A 12,106-nucleotide genomic window follows, 5' to 3' on the forward strand; every position below is an offset into this window, starting at 1 on the left:
CACGAGTTTATGATACAACAAGAATGAAAGAAGCCTCAATTGCAAACCTCCTAATCCTCTCCAATGGTGCTCCCCAATGGAATGTTACATTCCTAAGAGAAGCACAAGATTGAGAAGTTGAATTTTTTTGGAGTTCTATGACCTAGTGTACTCTACCTATTTGATGGGAGGAGTTGAAGACAAGTTTTCTTGGTGCCCCTCTAAGAAAGGAAAGCTCATAGTCCGCTCTTTCTACCAAGCCATGAGAACGCACAATACAAATCCATTACCATAGAAGAGTATTTGGAAGACAAAGGCACCTCTAAAGGCAATATTTTTTGTGTGGACGGCTTCCTTGGGGAAGATCCTCACTCTAGACAACTTAAGGAAATGTCAAATCATAGTTATGGATTGGTGTTGTATGTGCAAAAAGAGCGGAGAGTCGTCGACCATCTATTACTTCATTGTGAGATTGCCATGACACTGTGAAATGAAGTCTTTGCTCGGATAGGATTAGCTTTGGTAATGTCGAGAAGGGTAATCGACCTCCTAGCTTCTTGGAAAAGCATTTGGGGCAACTCTTAGATTGCGACGATATGGAAGATAGTTCCAATATGTTTATGGTGGTGTATTTGGAGGGAGAGGAATGAAATATGCTTTGAAGATCGAGAGTAGTCAATGGATGAGCTTAGAAATTTCTTTTCCAAAACTTTACTCCATTGGTCGATTGTAATTGATTTTCATGGCATGACTTTTCATGAATTCCTTGTATCACTAAACTAGCACGATTAGGGGTTGATCTTATATATGTCCCGTATACTTGGGCTCTTGCCTATTCTCATGATCAACAAAATTTTGTTTACTGATCAAAAAGAAAAAAGAATGATTGTAACAAACCTGAAGTTGTAAAGACTTGATTTCTTCCTCAGTGAACAACGATGCTCTTGAATTTGCATGCTCAGCTTGCAGTGATGCTTGGGCAGTCTCTATTGCCTTGAGAGCCCTCTCGAGCTATATAGCAACCAAAAGAGATGTAAGCACTTCAAAGCATCCAATGACAGCAAAACAATAAGTTGGACCCTCCTTAAATATACACATACATATATTTATATATATAAACCTGCATGCTGCATGTTCACGATCACACATAGAAATTTAGGCATATATACACCAATCCATACATAGATTAATACCATAAGCACATATATAGGCATGAAGGTATAAGTAATTCTATACATGGCATCTACTACCGCTACAGTTGTTGACTCAACGTTTTTAACAATACAAAGAAAGCCCAAGCCACATCCGAGCTTATTCCTCCCTAGCTATTTGGTATCCCATTCAACACTCCATGCGCAATCTGGGGTATTACATCTTTTTAAGAAAATGAATAAGAGGACGCCTAATGAGTGAAGGAGAATCTCAGCACCCATTTATTAGAATATGGGGGACATCCAAACTTGCACCAACAACAATTAGTGTAGAAAACTCATTAGCCATAAAAATAAATGTCAGTTTGGGCGCGTGGGAGGGGGTGTGATTGAGCATAGGTTAAAGAAACAACTGCATCTGAAATAAATTCAGGTTTGCATGAAGGGTAATTATAACAACAAGAACAAGAACAAGAACAAGAACAAAAGGTTAGAGGATTGTCAAGTGAATTCCCAATTAAAGTAGGATTACATGAAAGGATCAGCTCTGAATCCTTATCTAATTGCTTTGGCTATGGATAAGCTTACCAAACATATTCTGGACAAGGTCCCTTGGTGGATATTATTCATTTAATAAATTATAGATTATGAAACTAGAGTAGTGTCAATTCCCAATTAGAACTATGGAGATCAACTTCAGAATCCAATGGATGTAAGATATGCATATTTAAGTTCGAGTATATAGAATAAACATTTAGGCCTCATTTCGATATCTATCTCAACCCATTCATCCCCATCTCATCTCATTTCCTTTCCAAACATCACTCAAACACAAACACTTTTCAATTTCAAATCTTCAACTTTTTCATCTAATCATTACCTAATCATTACAACTTTTCCAAAATTCCAAACAAAACACAAAAAACAATTCCACTTTTTCAAATCTCAAAACAAAAATAATATTAAAAAATTATATTCTAACAATATTTTAACTTTATAATATTTTTATTCAACTTTTTCTTTCTCATTTCCCAAAACCAAATAAAACATCTTAATTCAAACCATTTCACTACTATTTACAGATTTCTCATCTCATCTCAACATCCAAACAAGGCCTTAGCAAAACTAGAAGTAGAAATGTGGGGATAGTATGATTAGATGAGCATGAGATACCGAAGAGTAATTCTATCGACTGGGATGTTTCTCATAGAAATAGGGTGGGGTCAATGAAGTGGAGAGATACATCTAGAGTACTGTACAATTAGAGGATACCCATAAAGTCTTAAGGAAAAGTTTTGCGGAATGGCCGTAGACCCATCTCTGCCATTTGGTTCAGATTGTGAGGCAATTATCAAAATTAATATGGAAGGGGCAAAAAGGCAACAACTAGTTCAGAATGAGGCTTAATTATTGAGTTTAAATGAGGTGAAGTGGCCAATCCTTCTAGATCCTAAAGTAGGGAGCAGAAGTTAGTCCAAAGCAACATGGCTATTGGTATAGTATACAGCTGAGAGATATTAGTTATGAATGCATCTGATTAGGAATATGAAAATTCTAGACAAGTCATCCCACAAAATGACTATAAAATCAATTTTAAACAAATTATATCAAAAGAAAAATTATTGTAAAAGATGAAACTAGAAAACAGAGACGACAGACCATTTGCATGGCATCATTAATCCTAGTGCAGATATAATTACCCCCATGTACTTGGCAAAAAGTTACACTACAGGTACTTCCTGTTCTGGCCCTTTAATAAAACTTGTCGGAATGATATAAGAAATATTACTGGAAAGAAAGTTTTCAACTGGTTTTCATCATGGGAGGTATTTCAGTACAAAAATAAAAAAAATAAAGATAAAGTTGTAAGCTAACACCGAGACAACTTAAGACAAACTTACTTGTGATTGCAGTTGCAACTTTTCCTGTTTTAACAATGAAATCTCTGTTTCTGCCTGTTATGGTTGAAGAAAAAATTGAGAAGTTTACATTAGCCACACATACATATGCACGAGCAAGTGTTAGTGAGAAATAGAAAGAACAGTAGCATGGAAAAAGAAAATCACAATCTCTTTTGATCGTCGGAGATAATTAATAATATTCTGTAAACCAGCATCACCAAGGGTATCACTGCTGGTGCTTCCAGAAGAAACTCCAACAGAATTACGATCCTTCTCAGCCAACTGAATGTGCAAAGCTTCAAGTCGACTGTGCAGTATTTTGTTCTGCAGAAAATAGATGAAGCAGATAAAGAGAACACCAAAAAACATATAAAAGAATTTACAAAGATCTATCTGCAGAATAAATGCAAGGTTATGAAGTTTCTCCAACACGAACACAAAATCTAGTAACGTGAAATAAAATTTGTAAATTACCAAAATTGATAGATTGCACCCTGAAAGTACTAGGAACTGGCAAATAGTACCACGTGTAAATCTAACCATTGCATCATAATGAAGGATGCGATATGACCTAGTTTTGATCAAAGCACACTTGGACTGAAAGTGCAAACGCCAGGCCGGAATGTTTCGCTTTTGCTAAGCGAAGCACATTTAGAAAAGCATGCTTTTTGTGGGAGCTTAAAGTGCAGAAGAGCATGCTTTTGTAATTTTAAAAAGGAAAATTACAAAATATCAGTACAAGACCTAGAAAAATTATAAAATTATAAAATATCATTTATGTACCATGGCACTACATGTTATCATTTTTTTTTATCAGTTACTACATGTTATCATATGTGATGTGCATATGCTTTCAACTCAATATAATCGGCCAAGTTGGCATTCTTGATGGAAATTAGCATAGAAGCCAATGCCTACAATTCTTGAGCTTTTCTGGTTATGACCATTTTGGTATGTTTTGATTGAACTATATACTTGAATTTGATTATGGCTTATAAATATTACAGACGTGTATATTTAGTAGCACACAAGAGGATTATAAAAAATGTTATGTTAAGATTTTATCTAATTACTTTATTTATTGATTTTCATGTTGCATAATAATCTAATAAATTGTTAATAGGCTAAATATATTGCCATCCTCCTTTCTAAACCTTTTTTTTTAATTGTATTTTATGGATTTTGGGTTAGCATGCATCATCTTTAAAAATATGCGCTTCACTTCAATCAAGCGTGTGCATGTGCTTTGCCTTTGCGCTTAAGTGCTCCTAGCGCTTTCACCAACACTGATTTGACCGTTGTTGGTAGTTATAATGTGCAATGAATCAATTCCGATAGTTTAGCCTGCAAACTTATAAACACCAAATATCTACCTTCGTGACATTATATGCAAACAATGTCCACTAATCTTCTAGAAAGTTTGATTTGCAATTCCGGATCCAGGTGTTGACATAATATAAAAATGAAGAAATTGATTTGTTTTATATGTAGACTGACAAAATTAGTAAGGTTTAACATTTCAAATAAGATACAGAAGCTCTATTAATTCAACAAACCTAGCTTGTATATTTCTCTAGTTGCCCAGGGATTAATGAGAACAGCAAACCTACTTCTAGTACAAATTCCCTTTGATTGGATCTCTCTCCTCGTTGCTGCCCCTATGTCCAAGGCTAGCAACATGGAAAAGTTTTGCTATATTGAAGTAGAAAGTTACAAAGTGGCATAAGAAACTCTCTCAATCCAAACCCAAATTGCACCCAAAGAAATCTCTCACACACTCATTCTTAGAATTCTTTGGCTAGGTCTACTTTAAAAAAGGAGAGGGAATTGAAGAGATTGTAGTGCTCCGTTAATTATAATGGCAGGGGAGGAAGTGCCTCTAGTAATAAAGGCAAGGGGAGGGCTGCCAATGGTTATCAATGAAACCTAAGATAATTTCTCGTCTCCAGGTGAAAAATTTGATTTGTAAGTGGAGAATTGGCGTTATTTGTTTACAGGAAACCAAACTGAAGTCTGTCAATCAATCTATTGTTAATAGTTTGTGGAGTTGTCATTGTGTGGGATGGGTTGAGTTAGTATCGAAAGAGGCATCAGGGGGTATCATTGTTATGTGGGATAGGAGGGTGATGGAGTTGATTGATCATTGTGTGGGAGAATATTTGGTGGCGTGCCATTTTAAGATCGTGGACGATGGTTTTGAATGGGCCTTTGCAAGTGTTTATGGTACGAATTTGGATGGTAGGAGTATTTTATGGGATGAAATGGCGGGTCTTTGCTGTTGGCGGGATTCCGTTGGTGTTTTGGAGGGGATTTTAATATTACTCGATTTCCTAGCCATCGAGTGGGGGATTCTCATTTTTCTCATGCTATGACAATCTTTTTAGATATAATTTTTGAGTTAGATTTGATTGACTTACCGATGGAGGGAGTGGATTTTACGTGGTCCAATGGTAGGGCATGGTCTAGGCTGGACAGATTCTTGGTTTCAGCTTCCTGGGAAGCTCATTTTCCAGATTTCAGTCAGAAAAGACTTCTTACAATTTGTTCTGATCATTATCTATTATGCTGGATTGTGGGGGTATTAAAGGAGGGCGTAGGTATTTCAAATTTGAAAATGTGGCTGGAGGATGAGGGCTTTGTGGATAGGGTGAGGAAGTGGTGGTCTTCGTACACTTTTTCCGGTACTTCGAGTTTTGTTCTGGCTGGAAAACTCAAAGCGCTTAAACAATATTTGATGAAATGGAATAAAGATGTGTTTGGGAACTTGGATAGTAAGAGGAAGCTTCTTCTGGATCAGTTGTAGTGTTTGGAGGATAGGGAGTTGGGGGATTTATCCGGGGAGTAATGGAGAGAAAAAAATGGGTGGTTACTGAATTAGAGTCGATCTCTTTAATGGAGGAAATTTCTTGGGAGGCAAAAATCTTGGGTTTTGTGGTTGAAGGAAGGTGGTAAGTGTACAAAATTTTTTCATCAAATGGCGAACTATCATCGAAGAAATAATGCTATAGAGGTCCTACATGAAGGTGATAACATTCTTTCAGATCAAGAGGAAGGAACATATTGTGAATTTTTATGAGAAGTTGTTTTGGGAAGATTTCTCTTGGAGATCTAAGTAAGACAGGCTGTTTTAGTACTCTATATTGACCAGGTATGTGCAGAATGGTTGGAGAGAGTTCTTGAAGAAGAAGAAGTTCTTGATGTGGTTAGAGGAATGGCAAGGGACAAGGCGATGGGTCCGGATGGTTATTCAATGGCTTTTTTTCAAGCATGTTGGGACATAGTGCGAGAAGATTTTATGAAGGTTTTTCTTGAATTTCATTCATTTATGAAATTTGAGAAAAGTTTCAATACAACTTTTATTGCACTCATTCCTAAACAGGTGGGGGCTATGGAGATGAGAGATTTTTGGCCTATTAGTTTGGTAAATGGGGTGTACAAGATTATTTCTAAGGAGTTAGCTAATCGCACGAGTGTGGTGATGGAGAAGATCATTTTGAAGTCTCAAAATACATTTGTGAGGGGGAGACAAATTCTTGATTCAGTTTTAATTGCTAATGAATGTTTGGAGAGTAGAATCAAGTTGGGTGAATCTGGAATTTTAGTTAAATTGGATATAGAAAAGGCTTATGACCATGTTAGTCGGGAGTTTCTCTTGTACTTACTTGGGAGATATGGCTTTGGAGAGAAATGGCATTCATGGATCAAGCATTTCATTTCGACGTCGAGATTTTCCATCTTGGTGAATGGTTCTACGGTTGGGTTCTTCAATAGTTCTTTTGGTCCTTGTTATAGATGCTTTGAGTAGAATGATTGAAGCAGGGGTGGAAGGAAGTTTCTTGTCGGGTTTTGTGGTGGGAGATGAGTCTCAGAGTAGCTTAAGACCTGGTTTGGATAGTGAAACCATCTCAACTCATTTAATCATTACAACTTTCCCAAACTTTCGAACAAAACATAATAAACAATTCAACGTTTTCAAATCCCAAAATAAAAATAATATTCTAACAATATTTTATTCAACTTTTAACTTTCATCTTATCTCATCTCATCTCAACTCACTATCCAAATCAGGCCTAAAAGTCTCTCATCTTCTTTTTGCTAATGACACTTTGATTTTTAATGAGCCTAATCAAGATCATCTTTGTTCTTTGAGAGCTCTTTTGTTATGTTTTGAAGTTGTTTTGGGACTTAGAATCAACTTATCTAAATCCGAAATTGTTCCTGTGGGTTCCATTAGAATATTTCAGATCTGGACAATATTTTATGGTGTAAGGTATCTTTGTTGCCTTTGAAGTATCTTGATCTTCCCTTGGGGGCCCCTCACTAATTTGTTATGATTTGGGATAGGGTGATTGAGTAGATCGAGAGGGGATTAGCTGGATGATGGAAAAACTTATATTTGTCTAAAGGGGGAAGAATAACCTTGATTAAAACGTTGTCTAATCTTCCTACATATTTTCTTTCCCTTTTCCCTTTGCTGGCAGAGGTGGCAAATAGGATTGAGAGGATTTTTCGGAACTTTTTGTGGTGAGGTAAAGGAGAGGAAAAATAGTTTCATTTGGTCAATTGGAAGAAGGTTTATCAACCAGTTTCTTGTGGAGGTTTGGGGCTGCAAAATTTGAGATTTTTTAACAAAGCACTTCTTGGAAAATGGCTTTGGAGATATCATATCGAGAGAGATGCCTTATGGAAAAACGTTGTTAATGATAAATATGGGAGTGTGTGTGTGTGTGTTGGGGGGGGGGTTGGTGTTCTAATGAAGTAAGAGGAGTGTATGGGGTGAGTTTGTGGAAAACCATTCAGATGGGTTGGGGGGAGTTTGTTAATCATTTTAAATTTAAGGTGGGGGATGGGACAAGGATACTTTTTTGGCATGATATTTGGTGTGGGGATTCAGCTCTCAAGATTGCTTTCCCTTCACTTTTTAGGATTGCTAGGGATCAAGATGCTGCAATGGCTCATTCTTTTTCTTGTATGAATAATAATAATTTTCAATGGAATGTAGATTTTGTTAGAGATGTGCATGATTGGGAGGTGAATGTAGTTTCTGATTTTTTTTAGGACTTTATAATTCGAAGATTGCCCAAGGAAGAGAGGATAGTTTGCTGCAAGTTCATGCAGGAAATTCCTGATTTTCGGTTAGTTCTTTTTATAAGGTGTTAACCTGTCATTGTGGCTATGATATCATTTTCACATTAAAACTCTTAAACTGACCCCTTATATATAAGCTCAACCCCATGCACTTTACGTGTATCTCATTCTTCTTCAAAACTCTGCGTAGCTTCTGATTACCCAAAATCACGTAGAGCACCTCTAGTCCACCAGCATCCCTCATGTTTTCTCTCTCCTTCAAGTTCACGTGATCAATTTCATGTCGGAATATTAGATTAACGTTGTGAGATAAGTAGCATGATGATACCCTTACACGTATGTACGGTAAACAACATGTATTTTATAAAAATATTATGCATGTACACTCTCCATTGGAATTTGGAAGCCCCTTTATATACCCGAGTCATAAATATCATGCTTTTATGCATAAATTTCGTGTTAGTTGCAGGACATGCATTAAATATTTTATGAAAATCCATGATTTATGTGAAGATTTATGCATTAAATTATTTATGAAAAATCATAGTTTTATGGAAGGAGTTGTGCATCAAAATATTTATGAAAAATCCTGATTTTATGTGAGGAAATATGTATCACGACATTTTACGAAAGAATGCGATTTCATTTGAAATTTATGACATGACAAGTATGCAAGTATGATTATGATGAAGTATGAAAGATAAGATACGTAACGGCCTATGTTATGATATGAAGACAGTACCATATGTTATGGACATATTACATTGCTAGGTTGTACATGTTGGTAGTGCACCTAGTGTGTCTTTCTTATGTATAAATTCCACAACCCGCAGCCATAGGTGGAATCAGAATCTACTTAGATTTGCTAACCCCCGTGAGTTAGATTAGCTAACCCTAACTCACGGGGGTCAACAATAGATACCGACCTATGACAAGTGAAAGATAGGTTCATGTTATTTACATATGTATTTATGCGTATACATATTTTTCAAAAAACCTTATATTTATTATGTTTACTGTATGATGTGTTGCTTATTGAGTATTCGACTCATTTTTTGTATGTTTTTATTTTTTAACCACCCCAGGTGATGATATTTATGAGGATGAGACTGTAGAACAGGACTTGGCCCAGGGAGGCGAGACAAAATCCTAGATAGTTTATGTTATACTCAGTTTTATGATTTAGGTGCGGTTTGAATAGTGTGATGAGATGAGATAGTTTTAGATGAAAGTTGAAAGTTGAATAAAATATTGTTAGAATATTATTTTTTAATATTATTATTGTTTTGAGATTTGAAAAAATTAAATTGTTTATTATATTTTATGTGAGAATTTGAGAAAATTATAATGATGAGATGAGATGAAACACTTTCACTATCCAAACGGGGCCTTAAAGTTTAATAAGTTATTTTGATAAGCACATGAAATTTTATTGAATTTAAATAAGTGATTCCGTAGACTCTCTTTTGAATTTTAAGTATTTAATAAAAATTTTATTATGAGTCTTTGTACATAGCGCTTCATTAAGAAGAAAAAGTTTTTAAGTCAAAGTTTGGTAACACACCAGTTCCATGAAAATTCTAAAAATGACTTTATTGTGGGGAGCGGGGTGTTACATGCTGCCATATGGATAATGATTCTTTTGTGCTTGTTGTGGTGCTTATCATTGGAGAGGAATGAGAAGTGCTTCGAAGATAGAGAACGCTTAATGGGAGAACTTAGGGGGTTTTTCTTTAGTACTTTGTCCTTTTGGGCTAAGGCTCTTGTATTGAATGGTGATAATTTTCATGATTTGCTTTAGCCTTTTTTTGTTTCTAGTGTGAATTAGGTATTTCTTTTGTATACTTCCTGTGTACTTGAGTTTTGCCTATTCATGATAATAAAATTCTCTTATTAACTATAAAAAAAAAAAAAATCATTCTTAGAAATAATACATGGTTACATCTTGATTGATTCCCCCAACTGCAGTGCAAAAGGAGAGAAGAAAAAACTTCCGCTGAGGCGCTGATAGCTCCACTAACTCCAGATCTTGTCAATGGCGTAAATGAGAAATTTTGATAACAAAAACCAAAGCAAAATCATCCGAAGCACATCCCCACTTAAAACTGTCATCAAGGTCAATGGCTAAAGATGCAAAACAATGCCACAATGCAATGTGCAAAGGTGTTGCGTGATGTACAGTGCTATTCCACAGATGATAAAGTAAAATAACATCAACTTACACAGAGAGAACTGACCTGTTCATTGGTATCATTGTACTTCTTCTCAGCTGCATTTTTTGACTCCTCAAGCATTGCCTTACCTACTTCCCACTTGGACTTCAATTTATTCTATAAAGCCCAAAAATAATAGGCATAATGACTTTGAAGTTAGGTGGTGACGGTGATGATGATGATAATAGCAAGAATCAATTTCATTAGAGTGACATAAACTTTTGGGGCATGAACTACTAATGGGACTGCTCGCAAATTTAGCAGCAAAACATGGGAGGGAAGTAGCTTAGATAAAACCCACAATTCCATCGCAACACTGTTTTAACCTATTATTGGTCCAGGGACACCATCGGATTTATGGGCCCCATTAATGCAGCTGTTACACACCTATCCCTCTGAAATTTCTGCAGTATGTTTGCCAAACTTCAGAAAAAGGGCATGAGTTCATGTTGAATACATACTCATGATTTATACTCATGATCTAGGGTCAGGATTACAATTCATCATTATAGAACTTGTAATGTTTTATGGTAATAATGCCATTAGTCTATTCATGCTTTGACTTAGGGTCAGCATTACAATTCATTGTGGACCTTGTAATGCTTTGAGTAACAAGGCCACCGGTCTATTCATGCTACGTGCAAGGACCTAAAAAAACAGACAAATTCAGAGATGCAGAATAGAGTACAATTAGTTTTAAAATGACCAAGACAATGAACAATTCTTCAGACCTGAAGAAATCAGGGTGAATGGGTGGGGAGACCAACATGAGAATCCAAGACAGATGTGAGCATCTATTGTAACAAGACTGCCTAGTTCCAGTTCATAATCATTTCTCCAAATTTGAAAAAATACAAGTTAAAAAAAAGGGGAAAAAAACTACTTGAAATGCAAAACAAAAGCAGTACAGGACAGGAAGATACATTTTCACTTTTGTGTGCATCTGCCATTTTACGCAATTCAGATGCTTCCTCTTGGAGCGAACCCAAGGTTTCTGATGTTGTTGTCAACTCCTGAATAGTCTCTGACAGGAGGATGACCTGTGCAAAATTGGAATGGTACCCACAGCTGAGAAATGATGTTAGGATAATGAATTATATAGAGCACATATGCAATATGATTTTTAACTACTAATAAACTGTTAATTATAGGGTGGGCAGCTAAAATAAATCTTTGAAACCAAACAGCAAACTAGAAATTAATCACAGGGATTATATACTACCATCTTTCCCCTACTACATGGCTTAGATCAATTTTTGGCTCCAGGAAGAATTCCTCTAGGGGCTGATCCCCACACCACAATTCATGTCAGAATCTAATGTTGTACCCATCTTCCACCTCATATATAATGGATCTTGAGAAACTTCCCCACTCTAATATTTGGAAGGAAGTCAATGCTTGTACCTTTGACCCCACTCTCTAATATATGGAAGGACTTGCAATGGATGCACCTTTGAAGATCATGAGAGAATGGTGCTAGAGTTTAAAACCTCTATGCTTAGATCTCTCTATAATTGGGCAACCGCCCACAAGAATACACGTTACTCTTCTTCTGTAGACTTTATGGAATCCTTGATTAGGTGTTCTCTTTTGTATATTTCACATGTACTTGGGTTGTGCTCCCAGCGCTTTTTATAAAATTTGGCATATTTACTTATTAAAAAGGTACTAAATGAACATGTATTTTAGTAACACTCACGAGGAAATGATTATTGCGAAAACATTCCAAACCTAGGCTTCAAAGAGCATCTCAACAAAAGTTTCCCAACATAAA

General features: G+C 36.0%; 1 protein-coding gene across 1 annotated transcript in view; it reads right to left on the reverse strand.

The window, feature by feature from the left end:
- LOC109021499 (nuclear-pore anchor-like) overlaps positions 1-12,106 on the reverse strand; it is a 99,562-nt gene that overhangs the window by 29,202 nt on the left and 58,254 nt on the right. Inside the window, exons 33-37 of the mRNA XM_019004138.2 lie at positions 11,256-11,372; positions 10,357-10,449; positions 3,197-3,355; positions 3,032-3,085; positions 877-990 (exon numbers count right to left, since the gene is read on the reverse strand). Of these exons, the coding sequence (XP_018859683.2) occupies positions 877-990; positions 3,032-3,085; positions 3,197-3,355; positions 10,357-10,449; positions 11,256-11,372 (537 nt within the window). The remainder of the gene's footprint in view (positions 1-876; positions 991-3,031; positions 3,086-3,196; positions 3,356-10,356; positions 10,450-11,255; positions 11,373-12,106) is intronic.

The sequence above is a fragment of the Juglans regia genome, chromosome 15, assembly GCF_001411555.2.
Source record: "Juglans regia cultivar Chandler chromosome 15, Walnut 2.0, whole genome shotgun sequence".
Lineage (NCBI taxonomy): Eukaryota > Viridiplantae > Streptophyta > Magnoliopsida > Fagales > Juglandaceae > Juglans > Juglans regia.